The following is a 15,017-nucleotide window of genomic DNA, read 5'->3' on the forward strand; positions in this document are numbered from 1 at the left end:
TTGCTCTGGGTGAGAAGGGTCTGGAAGCAGTATTGGTTCCCCAGGTGTCTGCGGCCCCAAGACTAGGAGTGGAGCAGGGCTCAAACTAGGAGTATAGAACGGCGAGGGGGTGGGGTGGAAGGGTGAATGAGGCTTAGGGAGTCTCGGCGCTGAGCGCTGCGCTATAGACTTACCCCAAGAGGCCTGAGGATAGTAGTCACATCCACTTAAATTTTAAAAACTAATTTTTAAACAAAAACTTAAAATATGACAAATCAATTAAATAACCTAGTACTAGTCAGAAGGGTGGAGGCAGACTTAATGAAATGCCTCCTTTTGGTGACACAGCAGAGCATTGAGACTTCACAGTAGTAATGGGAATGCATGGGCTGTGGCTTTTAACCCAGGGTTGTGCTGGGGATGTGAAGCCTTGCCTCAAACATGCTTCTTTTATTTTTGAGATAAGATCTCAAAAATTATAGCCTGTGGTGACCTTGAACTTGTACCAATCCTCCTGCCTCAGCCTCTCCAGTGCTGGAATTACAGGTGCCCACCTCCCCCTTTCCTTAAGCTTCTGTTTAAGGTCAAGTATAGGGATCAATTGCTGAACATCTTAAGGGTTTCTAAATTACCACAGGAGTGAAACACCTTTGAGAATACTTTCATGTTCAAAGTGAATTGTTTTCTTTGAAATGAGCTACCCCAAAGTGTTGGCTTTTAATACCTGCTTTAGAAGCTATTTGCCTCCCGTTTTTCATCAGGCATTCTCTGGAGAAAATTTAACAAAAAGGATAAAATCATAGCGTTGGGGGCATTTATTATCATTAGTGTCACTAAAAAAGAATCTCTTTGATGAAGAGGCCCCAGTGAGCAGGCGGGGTGACAATGGGGTCTCTCTTGGCTGGTAGCTGAGGTTTCCTCTTCATCTCCCAATCTTGGCAGTGATGAAGTTCCATGAGGGCCATAAAGGCAGACTGAAAAGTTTGAAGAAGACTGCACCCTATACCACTGCAGGGTGCTGTTGGCTGGGTCTGTGGAGCCCTGGGTGGGGGCTGTTTTTCCAAGTTAGCCAGTCAGTGAATGCTGTGAGAGAACTCTGCATATGAGGGACACTTGGCCAGCTCCCCACCCAGGCAAGGACTTAACTGTTCACCAAGTCACATATGAAGAGGTTGAAAGAATAGTTTCCAGAATAAAAATTTTCAAGATTCACAGGTTAAAAAAAAAACAAAAACTACTCTATAAGAGAGAAAAAATGGGAATCTTTCTGATGTAAAAGCATCTGTGAATATTTTCCCAAACTCTAGGAACTAATGGGACAATTCCAGAAATAAACAGAAACATTCTCAAGGGAAATTTATTCTAGATGAGAGAAACAGCTCAAGAAATTAGATTCAGTCCACCCAGGGTAGTAAAAATAAACACGGAGACAGCCTTAAAGCCTTGTTTTCCAGCCAGGCCTATCAGAACCATCAGATCACAAAAGCCCAGGGCAGAACCACCCCCAGGCACCAGCTGCACAGTGAAGCCCCTTGCCTACTGCAGACTGTGATGCAGTGACTGCATACAGCCAGGAGACACCAACCCGAGTGATCACAAGTGATCACACGAGAACTGGGCTTTCCAGGCTCCGGAGGGTCCAGGTGAACAGACACAGGGACTGGGGCTCACCATCCTCTCCAGGGAGCTGGGCATGCGCGCTGCCTTGTCCAGCAGCTCACTGTACTCCAGTTCCTCACACAGTCGCTGCAACGTGTTCAGGGGCTCGTTCAGCTCCACCGGCATGGCCACCTTCGACAGGTCTTTCCCGATGTTGTTCCGCAGGATGTTCCACACACTGATGTTGCTGGTGTTGGGGCCTGGGGCTGGCAAGCAGGTTCGCCTTTGGGCCCTGGCTTCTCCACCACTTTCAAGAACAGGCCCTAAAAGGAAAGGAGATCTGACTGGTGTTGGAAAGCTTTTGGTTTTATTGCACCACTTTAAAAAAAAAAAAAATCTGTGAATAAACTCTTACCTAGCTGGTACTCAGTGTTACTACTGTACTCAGTTATCCAGAGTATGATGGAAGGCAGAAATCAAGCAAAAGAATCCTAAGCAATTAAACACCAAAAACCAGGACTAGGGTGTAGCTCTGTGGTGCAGCATGTGCTTAGCACGCACCAATCCCCAGCACTGCCAAATAAATAAATGCCCTAAACTACATACACCAGAACCCCTGGGCTTTATTCCTGGGAAGGCCTTTAAGCTCCTGGTCAAAAACTAGGTCCTCATAGTTTTTATATTCAGAATAAACCTGGAAAAAGGGTTTCTATGCCTATGGAAGATTAGACAGGCACGAACTTTAAACATATCAAATTCTCATGCTCTTGAAACGCCTTTCCTGTCCTAATTGTGTAGAATTTCAATCATCTTTTGGATTTCATCAATATATCTTTTGGTGTATATTTATTTATTAAACACAAACATTTAGCATTTACTTAGCATATAACCAATTACTCTGAATTAAGAGGCTGCTTTGATGAACAGAAAAATATGAAATTGGGGCCATACTCTGTAGTAGCATCCAATTAAGTTTTGAACTTACCTTAATTGCTTATATGGGAAAAATCTGGCACTGCAACATGGCTAGAAATGGAACCATTTTCAGAAATAGCTTTCTGGGTGGTCTCATTTTGATTACACTGAAAGACCGCCACCCTAGCCCCACACCCACATCACTGACAGCTGACACGTCTCTTTGTGGTGTCGGTATCCTCAGCACTTTACATGCACTATTCTATTTATTCTTTATGATATTTATTGAAGTAAATAGTATTATTATTCCCATTTTATAGATGAAGGGAGCAGGACAGAGAGCAGGAGGACCTTCTCCTAGCACACATCAGCAGTAGGTGATAGAGCTGGCTGGTACTCAAGGATGTTCCTCAATCCACATTCTCAGTCACTTAATCTCCACAGCACCCAGCATAGTGGCAAGTCCTGCCAAGTGCCCAGTGTGGGGGGAACTAATAAGAAATATTCTAAATACCCAGTAAGCTCTAAGAAATTCTAGTGTAATATTAGAACAACACTATGTTTTATTTATTTACTTTTTGAGACAAGGTCTCACGTTGCTCATGCTGGCCTTGAGCTCTCTATGTTGCCAAGGATGGCCTTGAACTTCTGATCCTCCTGCCTCTACCTCTCTAGTACTGGGATTGCAGGTGAGCACTACTACGTCTGGTTTTATGTGGTAGTGGGGCTTTGAGCAATCTGGCAAGCACTCTAACAACTGAGCTAGTCCCAAGACTCAGTTTTAATCTTCTGTTTTTAGGCAAAAATAATGTAGGAAATAAAGGTTTTCTCTACAGATGTCTTTTCAAGATGTTTAGAAATCCCATCACCCTCCGAGAATGTCTGCAGAGAACTGGGGACAGCCATTTCTAGTGTTCAAGTAGAGATGAAGAAGCTATGTCCAGTGTGTGCTTAAACTGATGTGGCACTGGTTAGTGTTCTAGCTCAATCGCTATAGAATAAGCTAGAGAGAACCAGCTGGACCTCTTCTCCGCTCTTCCTGGCTCCTGTTAACAGCATAGCTATTGTCTAGGTTCTAGACCAATCCTTTCTCCCCAACTTTGCCTTCACACCCCTCGTTTGCTCTGTGCCACCTTTGGCTCCCTCCTTAAGGCCTTCAAGAGGTGGAGGGCTTCGGCATGCGTCCTCTACCTCATCTGCAGTTGGCAGCACTGTTCCAGTGTGCATGCTGTTCACCTGAGAGAGGAGGTGATGTCTCTTCATTCCTCTTCCCATTTGCATCTTTGTTTTCACAGACAAACAACTGGCACGCACATTGTGAGCCTTCCACTTTAAACTGGCTGGTCTTCTGGTTTTTCTAGCAGGGAGTTTACCGCTGCAGAACTCTTCAAGCAAAACTACAGAGCAAAGCGTCTTGCTTTCAGCAGGTGTGAAGCTGAGAGGATGCTTTTCAGATGATGGGAAAATTCCCTACCTGCCTTTGTAGTCCTCACAGAAGAGGCTCTGCAGTGTTTCGATAATTCATCACCATAGTTCATAAGTACTTGCTGAGCTGAGCAACACTGAAATAAAGCTACCTGGAAACTGTCTCTATGTAGACGTGAAAAGTGAATGGTGGGTGGATGGTGCTTTGAGTATTCAAAGCAGAATACAGACAAACTAGAAACCATGACCTGGAGTGTTTGATGCTAAAGATCCATGCAGTGCACTGGGTGGTCTCCTTTTAAGGGTACCTTCCTAAATGGGCTTCAGTCTGCTTCCTGAAGTCCTAAGCTACTTAGGAATAACAGCCAGACAGTTCAAACTAACATTATGAAATACTGTTCTTTAAAAAGCAACTAAATTAAATTAATTAATTAATTTATGTGTGTGGTATCTGTGTGCTATGGTATGTGTATGTGTGTGTGTGTGTGTGTAGGTCAGAGGTCAGTTCTCACCTTCTACCATATGGTTTCTAGGGATCAAACTCAGATCATCAATTTTAGCAGCAAGCACCCTTGCCCACTGATCCATCTTGTGCACCCCTGAAGCATATTTCTTGGTCATCATTCTCCTTCTTGGGATTAGGCAGTGATAAAGGGTATCTTAGCAGTATCCCTCCGAGAGGAACTACAAGTATGTTATTTTGTTTTTAAAAAATACTTTATTCATTATTTTTACTTTATTTCTCAGTGTATTGCCTGAATGTGTGTAAGTGCACCTGTGTCATGCAGTACCTGTGGAGGATCTCTGGAACTAGAGTTATAGACAGTTGTTAGCTGCCGTGTGGGTGCTGGGAACTGAACCTGGGTCCTCTACAAGAGCAGCCAGTGCTCTTAACTGCTGAGCCTCTCTCCAGCCCCAAGTGTATTATTTTGAATAGTCTGAAGCTAAATTTCCACGTAGATTTTTAAAATTCTATATGTCCTATCAAATTCTTAAGTTATAACAATACTTAGATATCTGAAGACAAAACATCCTCTTCTACATTGCATTTGTCCAGAGAATGTTTGGCTGCATAAGGACTAGCTCTGGCATTATTTTTTGGTATTCATATGAAACTGCAATACTCTCATCTTATAAAAATTTGCACAAGCAGGCAAATTTATTTGAATGAATATGCTTTTCACATGTGAGTACTGTGTCCTCATCCACATCATAAAATCTTGAATCATATGGACCATGTGCTAATTTTTTGCAGCAGGCATTCTATACACGCAGATTAATAGTCTATAAAAATGCATACTTTAGGGCTGGGAAGATAGCTCAGTCAGTAAAGTTTGTGCTATACAAGCATGAGAACCTGAGTTTGATCTCCAGCACCCACGTAAAAAAGTCAGGGATGGGGGCTGGAGAGATGGCTCAGTGGTTAAGAACACTGGTTGTTCTTGCAGAAGACTTGGGTTCAAATCCCAGCACCCACATGGTGGCTAACAACTGTCCCTAACTCCAGTCCAGGGGATCCGACAGCCTCTTCTGTCCTCCGCAGTCATTGCACGACACGGGTGCACTTACATGCAGGCAATACACACATACACATAAAATAAAAATAATAAATAAAAAAAGTTTAAAAAAAGTCAGGTATGGTGGTGTACACTTGCAATCCCAGCACTGGACAGCAAACCTAGGCTAATCAGAAAGCCCTAAATCCCAGTGAAAGACCCTGTATCAAAAAATAAGGTGGACAGCACCTGAGGAATGATACCCAAGGTGGACCTCTGGCCTATACACACATGCACATGCACACATATATGTGCCCATATAAACACACACACACACACACACACACACACACACACACACACACACACACATCCAGGCTTTCAGAGAACCAATAATGTAAATCTTACCCAAGGTCTGTCTTTCGTTATCCAAATCATTACTGAGGTTGTCTAAGGAAAGATTATCGCTTATGTCACTGACATATGAATCATCATCAGAAATCTATGTGAAAGAAGAAATGATAAACATTACAGTAAACAAGAGAGCCAGGCTTTCAGAAAGCGTTCACTCCATGAGCACATGTGCCGCTCTCCACACAACTAATCTATAGAAATAATTTAGGGTGCTATTTTCATAGAGGGCCCCATACAAATCTGCCTAGGCAATGCTCTCAGTAAAACGGCTTAGGGCTAGGGATGTAAGGGAGTGCTTGCCTAGCATGTGAGAGGCCCTGAGTTTGAGCGCCAGCACGAGAAGGAAGGAAGAGAGGGAGAGAAGGAGAGAGAGGAGGAGGGAGGGAGAAAATCTTTAAATATTCTTGGTTCTCAGAAGAAAAACAACAAATAAACCTCAAGATTACTGCCATTACAAAAATTCTTATTCTGCCGGGTGTGGTGGCACATGCCTTTATTCCCAGCATTTGGGAGGCAGAGGCAGGCGGATCTTTGTGAGTTCAAGGCCAGCCTGGTCTACATAGTGAGTTCCAGGACAGTTGGGGCTACAGAAAGACCCTGTCTCAAAAAGACAAAAAAAAAAAAAAAAATTCTTATTCTGAGTTATTTCCAGAATATGCTAGTGTTTGAGTAAAGGAGTCAACAATTTGTCTTTGAACTATTTGTGGAAAAGATACTTCTATGGGAATTAATACATAAATAAGATTATTCTATATTTAATGGGTAAAGTTATTAATGTGCATTTGCACACAATAATGCTAACTGCAGCACATGCCTATTCTAGAAAGTGTGGATTTTATGTATCAATTTAAAACAATGACTGTAAGTATAAATTAATATAATAGTCATTGTATGATAATATGAAATGTACAATGTAAATTAACATGATTAAAATATGCAGAAGGTATCAAATAGTGCATAAATAGATAGAATTCAGAATTAGCAATCTGTAATGAAAAAAAAAGTCTAACAAACAGAAATGGGGAGTTGAACAATTCAATTTTGCAATGTTTTTCTTCTAGCACACTGTATTACTTTGGCAGGAGCACTGAATCTAGCCTTTCTATCGATGGATTTTTACTGAGTATGTTGGTCAACAAAGCCACAAAGGAGATTTTCAGGGCACCTGACTGAAAACAGGGTACAAACCTCATTTTCTGAAGAGCTTGGGGACAACAGAACTTCCTGGGCATCAAAAAACTCCGAAAGAGAGTCAGTGATGGAGAGCCTGCTCTCGTTGGAAAGCTGATGAACCAGAGCTCGGTTTTCATCTCCAGAGTTCTCCTGTTGGAAGTACAAAAACAAAATGCGTATAATTAGAAACAGTCTCAAGAGAAACAAAATAAATAAATGATTTAGTTGCATAATGCACAAGGTCACAGGCCCATGCAAACAGGCAACTCAAAGCAAGGGTCTGCTCCAAGGAATTTCAAGCCTCACTCAGGACGAAATGAGGCTCTCCCTCAAAGGGGTGTTTCACTTACAGGCTAGCATCACTCAGACACACGCCACAAATCTCAAATGAAAACCAGCTCTGTTTCTCTGAGGGGTGGAGGCCTCAACACTCTCATGTCCTCTTCTTCTCTATCATTGCAGGAGGCTTCCTTCTATCCTAAACTTTCCTTGGAATTGAACTCAATGCATGTCCTTGCATGGCTGGTTCCTAGCAGCGTGCCTTTCTTCTGCCTCCGTGTTCCTTAACAAATAAACTCAGTGTTTTGGTCCAGAAGTGCCCCTGGTAGCAGATAATTCATTATTCACGACTGAGATGAATTTACTGTGTCTCTCCACCCACAGTGACTCTTAAAGGGAAGAAAACCCCCGACCCCAGGTGTAACTCTACAATTTAGAAGAACAGCACTCTACGAGCCTCTTAGGGCTCTGCTCTCTGCTCTTCTCTCCACTGAGTCCAGACTCATCCTCCAAGAAGGACCCAAATACTCCGGGAGTATGTTCTTTATTCTATTTGCAAATAAAATTTCAACTCAATGCGCTAAGTAAATATTTGCATATAATCCTTGGCCGGCCACAGAGAAATATGGGAATAGACAAGGCAGTTGAGCTGTGAGGAGTGTACACTTCAGACCAAGAGCACCAAGATATAATGAGTTAGAAAAGAGGGGGGAGGTGATGTTGACTCAGGCTTCACAGAGGTGACACGGCACCCCGACTCTGATTGGGACAGATTTAAGGACAGGGAGTTCCATTCCTTAAACTCAGAGAAGATCATCTTCCCACAAGTCACTGGACAGCTCGAAGACTTCGCTGCTGCTGGGTCATCCTGCACCTGATAAGCATCTCCAGAGCACAATGGAGAAGGGATGGTCAGGCCAATAACTTGTTTCATGGGTTCAGGATGCCCTGCTCATCTCACTAACATAAATTATGCCCAAGGAGGTCATGTTACTATGCTGTGGGGTCTCAGTGGAGTTTCCTAATTAATAAATGCAAGGGGTCCCTTGGTGAAAAGTTTTCTTCAGAAGCACATGGAATTCTGTTTCCCTTTCTATTGGAGACATCCTACCCCAGTCATTTGCCCAAGTCTTGGCTTCAGCCTTCCTAAAGGCCAGCTTTTCCTCATTCTTGAAAAGGAGATGACCTTCACTGGCATCTATAGGCATGGCAGCTGCTTTCTAAAGGAAATGTCTCTGTCCTCTAAAGAACCAGGCACAGCACCACTAAGTCTGAAGATGCTGTAGAGCCCAGGGAACTCTTGCAATGCTCACACAGCAATGGAATCTTCCCAGGTCAACTGCTCATTAATTCATCACCACACACTCCTATTCTAGCTTCCTACTCCTAGACTGATGGGTCAGACAATTTCCTGGCTTATCAGCATTGAAGATAAGATACACTGAGGATCATTAGCGGAAATGCTCAGGTGCAGCTGTGCTTCAGGCTTCTGATTTTTTAAAATGGCGTTTTGAAAATACAATGAGGTATCGTAGGAATAGGCACACAGCTTAACGATAAAGCTCAATTATATTTCATGTGTACTTATGCACATAGACTGAAGTTAATTTTATAGTATCGTTAGTGAACTGGCTGAGACGAGTCACAGAACAACTGGTTTTGAATTTCCCACTTGTGGTATCACACTGGTGCTCAAAACATTTTGGAGTTTGGAACATGAATTTCAAGTGTTGGATTTTTGGATTAGAGGTGCTCATCCTAGCCCCTAATCTTTGTTGATGCCCCACAACTCTGGCAACTATTTATGAATTCCTACTGAAAACACCAGGACTTCAGCAGCGCCTGCCTCCAACATAGTTTTTTGAGCAACTCCGGACCTTGAATACTAAAACAGGAATGTAGTTCAATGCAATAACTTCCTTTGCTCTAACTCAGGAGTGGATGTCTACCTATTTTTTACTTTGTAAAAAGTTAAACACAGAAAAAAGAGGGATGGAAAACACCCATAATACCATCATACTAAAACAACTGCTATAAGCATTTGGACACTTCTCTCCGGTCTTTTTTTTTTTTTTTTTTTTTTTTTTTTTTTTGAGACAGGGTCTCCCTATAGCCCCAGCTGTCCTGGAACTCACAGAGATCCGCCTGCCTCTGCCTCCCGAGTGCTGGGATTAAAGGTGTGCGCCACCACGCCTGGCTTTCCGGTAGTTTTGTTTTGAAATAACTATAATCATACTATCTACCTCTCATCTATCTAAAATTTAATAAAATTTTCCTAAGCAATATTACACCAAATTAACTTTTTCCAACAGTAATATGCATTCTAGGAATGAAAGCAGTATGTATTCTAAATAGAAAATACACAAAAATGTAAATTACACAGATATTACTTAAAAAATCCCTCACTCAGATCCACTGGTGTGTTTTTTTAAATTAAAGTACATGTGCAGCTGGACATGATGACTTATGATTGTAATCACATAACTTGGGAGGCAGAGGCAGAGGCAGAGGCAGAGGCAGAGGCAGAGGCAGAGGGACTGCCCATGAACTTCTACATAGTGAGTTCCAGGCCAACCAGGGCTACCTTGTGAGACCGTCTCAAACAAACCATCCACCAAATAAATAAACATGAATTATAAAATTTGGAAAGCTGGGATCAAATGTGATATAATCTGTACGCTGCCTGCAATTCACCTGCCATTACATTGTGAGTGCTTTAAAATGTCTGCGAGAATGAACTTCAATTGGTAGCTATTTTATTACACTTATGTGTCACAGAGTGACAATTCAGTTCTCTATACTGAAGTTAAGGGCATTTGCAGACTGCAAACTAGTGAGCATCATGATGTATCTTTGTTTGTATCTCATTATTATTTTAGAATCAATTTCCAGAAGTAGAATTCCTAAAATGTTTAAGATTGTATTAGTAACTTTAACATTTAAGAAAACTCTGTTTTCTCTACATCCTTATATGAGGGCAGTGAATACCATACTTTAGAAAAGAATTTGTGCTAAGCTAATGGTTTTCCTTTTTATTAGGCTGATTTTATTTTTTTAATGAAAAAGCACACTGTACAATGTTAATGTGGGAGAGGCCAGGCTAAGTGGTGCACAGGATGGACCTCTGCATTTCTTTGTGTCTTTTTACAAATTTACAAGTGCAGTCATGTGCCAAACAATGACATTTCTGTCCAAGGGCACAGTAAGATTATAACAGAGGTGGGAAATTCTTGTCCTCTAGTGATGTCACAGCTGTCACAACATCATAGGTAGCATGACTTGCATCTGTGGAGATACTGGTGTGAAGAAGCCCACTGAGATCTAGCTGTTAAACAGTATAGCAAATACAGTTCCGCCCAGGACACAGTGCAGTGGTAATACACAGCTGATACCAGGTCATAACTTTTAGCTATTACTTTAGATTATACTTCTATTTTTTAATATTTTATTTATTATTTTTATGTGTATGCGTGCATTGCCTGGGTAAGTACACCCATGTTGTGCAATGCCCATGGAGGACAGAAGAGGCTGTTGGATCCCCTGGAATTGGAGTTATGGACAGTTGTTAGCTGCCATGTGGGTATTGGGATTTGAACCCAGGTCTTCTCCAAGAACAGTGTATTCTTAACCGCTGAGCCATCTCTCCAGCCCTATACGTCTTTTTTTTTTTTTTTTTTTTTTTAACCCAGTCTCAGGCAGGTGCTTCAGGAGGAATCCAGAGGAAGACCTTGTAGTCATAAGAGATGAAGTTCTCCTGATCTGAAGCCCAACCAACCGGTGGGACAAAAGGAGGAGGCAGAAGACCTGGACTGTGTGAGTCTAGATTTGTGTGCACTGATGTTCATAACAAGAAAACATAAAAGTAAACAGACAAATCACAAAACATTTTAAAAGTGGGTTCTAGCATATAGCCAAGGTGTGTTGTCAGCTCTGTCATCTAGGTTTGTGTTCACACACTATACACTGACTCAGCAATGAGATCCCCATGACGTCCCCGAGTTTATCCTAGTAGTTCAGACTCATGGCTTATTTTAGATTTCCGGATCCAACACCAGCAATGGTTGATTTGTGCAGCTGTGAGAAGGCAATAGAAAGTAGACCGATCATGATTTATCCTAGTAGTTAAGACTCATGGCTGACTTTAAAAATAAATAAGTGAAAATGCCACACCACCAAAACCCCCTGCATCTGGTATGTGTGTGAACTATCTTTCTCCATTTACTCATTGAGGTCTTAAGCTATTTGACATTTGTTCTTCCTTCGTAGATTAAAAACATCATTGCATTAACTCAGCCTGTCATTTTCACTGAAAATACTTTTTTGGTTTTTTTTTTCTTTTTTACTGTACCCTCTCATTTTTGAGACATTTTTCCCTTATAAAATATATTCAAATCTAGGTAAGATTTCTTTTGCAATTTTTATTACTGCTTACTAAAAAATCCTTATTCTAGAAGTTTGATAAATATTCAAATTAATATTTTTGCCTCATTTTTTATATTTAACTAGAGTTCGTTTTAGTATGCAGCATAAGAAAGTTTTAAGCTTCTTTTCAAGTTGCTTTGCGCTGCACTGACCTCATTTATTGAAAATGTCTTTTCCATTGGTTTTGATGCCTTCCTCATCCATGTATTTATTTATAGTGTTTTGGCCTGAGGCAGTCATTCTGCCCCAGTGTTGCCACCCATTTTAACCTCAGTGCTTCGATGAGTGTGCTGAGGTGAAAACACACACTTTGGTTTCATTAGATATGAATTTAAATTCCAGCTTTGTCTCTTAGAAGCTGTGTTTCTGGAGGAAGTTACTTAACCACTCTGGGCTTTGCTTGTTCTAAAATGAAACTACCATTCCCTACTTTATAGATCAAGGTTAAGATTTTGTGCAATAATGCTTTCAAATGCACATGAAGCACAGTAAGCACAAGGCAAGAAAAAGTTCTAGGGTGACTGTAGCTCAGGAATAGAGTGCTTGCCTAGTGCGTATAATGCCCTGGTCCTCAGCACTGCAAAACAAAGCAAAAAAAAAAAAAAAAAAAAAAAAAAAAAAAATTTTTTATATCCATGTGATAACTAAGAGAATGGATAAATAAAGGATTTGGGTTCCCTTTTTCTTTAACACTTAAAAAAAATTAGCCTTCTTTGTGTCTTAAATGGAATTTTTTTGTTTGTTTGGAACAAGGTCTCACTATGTAGCTCAGGCTAGCCTGGATGTCACTATGTAACCCACACTGACTCCAAACTTGTCCTCCTGTCCTTATCTTCCCAGTATTAGGATTTCATGTGCACACCACCATTCTCTGTTTTTTAAAAACATTTTATTTATTTATTTTTATTTTATGTGTATGATGTTTGACCTGCATGTATATAAGTGCACTTGTATCATGCAATGCTTGTGGAGGCCAGAAGAGGGCACTGGATCCCCTGGAACTGGAGTTACAGATGGTTGTTAGTCATCATGTGGTTACTGGGAACTGAACCCAGGTCCTCTACAAGATCAGCCAGTGCTCTTAACCAGTAAACCACCTTTCCAGCCCTCATATACTGATTATTAAATGAACTTTAGATATAGAAGATATTACTTCCACAAGTCATTTGGTCTTTGAATTTTGAATCTAAAATAATAGAAGCTACTCTAAGAACTGACATTCTGGTGATATTAAAATTCCACATTCATGAATATAAAGCAGGAGGCACTTTATAGGTCATGGGAGCAATTTCTAATTAAAGAGAGATTTCAGGGTTCAGTATCAAGGTCCAACACCAGCAATGGTTGATTTGTGCAGCTGTGAGAAGGCAACAGAAAGTAGACCAACAATAGAAGGCCTAAAAAGCAGAGCCCCTGGGATGACCCTATTGTTAGGGACTGTCATTCTGCTGCAAAGTGTTTGGGGTGTCTGGGGATCATTAACACAAAGTGTTTGGGGTGTCTGGTCAGATGGTTCAGCGGGTAAATACTCTTGCTGCCAAGTCTGACACCCTGAGTTTGAAGCCCAGAACCCACAAGGTGGAAGGAGAGAGCCAACTCGTGCAAGCTGTCCTCTGACCTCCACATGTGCTGTGATACACACACACACACACACACACACACACACACACACACACATAAGCACATTGAAACATATGATTTTAAACTTTTTAAAATAAAACCTAAAAATCTGGAGTTTATTATCTATGTATATTTAGAAAGTGACCTGGAATGTTCATTCTATGCAGTCATTCCCACTTATTTCTGTTCCTACTCCCTGAAAGCAACAATGGCTTTTCCTTACTAGGAAAGTTAGCCTGAGTCATTCAGTAGGGGGAAAAGAACAAAAAAATACAGGATTGACCATGGGAAACGCTCTCAGGGGAATAAACTGTACAACTGTATCCCTGACTGGACTCTCAAGGGCTGCTGAGGAAGGACAAGTTTGACGGTGCAGCTGGTGCCCCCAGGGCAGCTTACAACATTTCAGCTTCAGCTCATTCTCTTGAGATTCATCCGAAAGTGTGCATTTTTCTGCATATGGGATTTGGGTTTCATCTCAAAACACAAATAGCCTTAATGTTGCATGCAGAACACAGACTCACAAAGATCAATGGAGGGTATCTATTTAACCAATCATGAAATGTATGAATGTAATTCACATGATAATACATATTATTATAAAAGGTAAGAACTGTCTGGAAATAAATGTGAAACTGTAGAATTACCATGGTCCCAGGCAGCAAATGACTCTGAGCAATGGCTGGACATGGCCCACAGTGGGCCCTGCTTTAGCTAATGGGCAGACTCAAGGAAGCCTGGCTGGTGGGCAGGCCTAAAAGCAGGATACAGACAGGAGGATTTAGGTGCTAAGCCCTGAAGGTGAGGCCATAGGGCTGGCCTCTTAGGGGTAGTAAGCAGCGTGTCTGCTGAGGGATTTCATTCCCAGTGACCACCAGGAACCTCAGAATGACTAGCGGCCCATAAGCCTCTGCAGAGAGGGAGCCACTTTGGTCAGCTGCAGTCCTGTCACCATGTGGAACAGTCAGTGCTGCAAATGAGGCAGGTGACCTGATGTCGCCACCTCAGCTTTCTTCATCCTTAGCCAAAATCTGCCTAAGCACTTAAAGGATTGTGTGAGGATTCTGAGAACAGGAAGAGGATTAAGATGAAGCATTTTAAAAACGTACACACATACACACACACACCCTTTGTCTGCTATCTTCTCTGTGTGTCTGTGTGTGTGGGTGCCTGTGTCTGGACTCTGAGTGGAGGTCTGAGGACAACCATAGGTGTTGCGTCTCAAATGTTGCCTACATTTTTGCAGGGGAATGACAGGGTGTCTCGCTGGCTTGGGACTCACCAAGTAGGCTAGGTTGGATGGCCAGAGAGCCCCAGGAATCCACCTTTCTCCACCTCTCCAGTGCTAGGATTACAAGGATGTGCCACCCCCAGCAGGCATTTTTAAATGTGGGTTCTGGGTCCTTATTTCCCCAGCCCACCTTTCCTGTTTTTCATTTTCAATCTACTCCACCTAACAAGTTTGTTAGTGGAAAATTTAGCACATCTGAAGCAGGCATTTAAATATAAGAGACAGAAACAGTCTTCACCTTCATTCTCCTTTCTTAAGAACATACTTGTATTTTTCTGAAATTTCTCATTTTAAACACATTCAAAAGACCAGCCTTGAGAAAAGACCTCTTTGTGTGATTGTGTGTGTGTATGTGTGTGTGTGTGTGTGTGAGTGTGTGTGTAATGAACGTGGGATTTCACACA

General features: G+C 41.7%; 1 protein-coding gene across 1 annotated transcript in view; it reads right to left on the bottom strand.

The window, feature by feature from the left end:
* The window catches only part of Osbpl3 (oxysterol binding protein like 3), a 201,525-nt gene that overhangs the window by 38,746 nt on the left and 147,762 nt on the right, over positions 1–15,017 (bottom strand). The window contains exons 12-14 of the mRNA XM_008841547.3: positions 7,017–7,151; positions 5,823–5,916; positions 1,651–1,901 (exon numbers count right to left, since the gene is read on the bottom strand). Of these exons, the coding sequence (XP_008839769.1) occupies positions 1,651–1,901; positions 5,823–5,916; positions 7,017–7,151 (480 nt within the window). The remainder of the gene's footprint in view (positions 1–1,650; positions 1,902–5,822; positions 5,917–7,016; positions 7,152–15,017) is intronic.

Source organism: Nannospalax galili, unplaced genomic scaffold (genome assembly GCF_000622305.1).
Source record: "Nannospalax galili isolate Female #2095 unplaced genomic scaffold, S.galili_v1.0 scaffold158, whole genome shotgun sequence".
NCBI lineage: Eukaryota > Metazoa > Chordata > Mammalia > Rodentia > Spalacidae > Nannospalax > Nannospalax galili.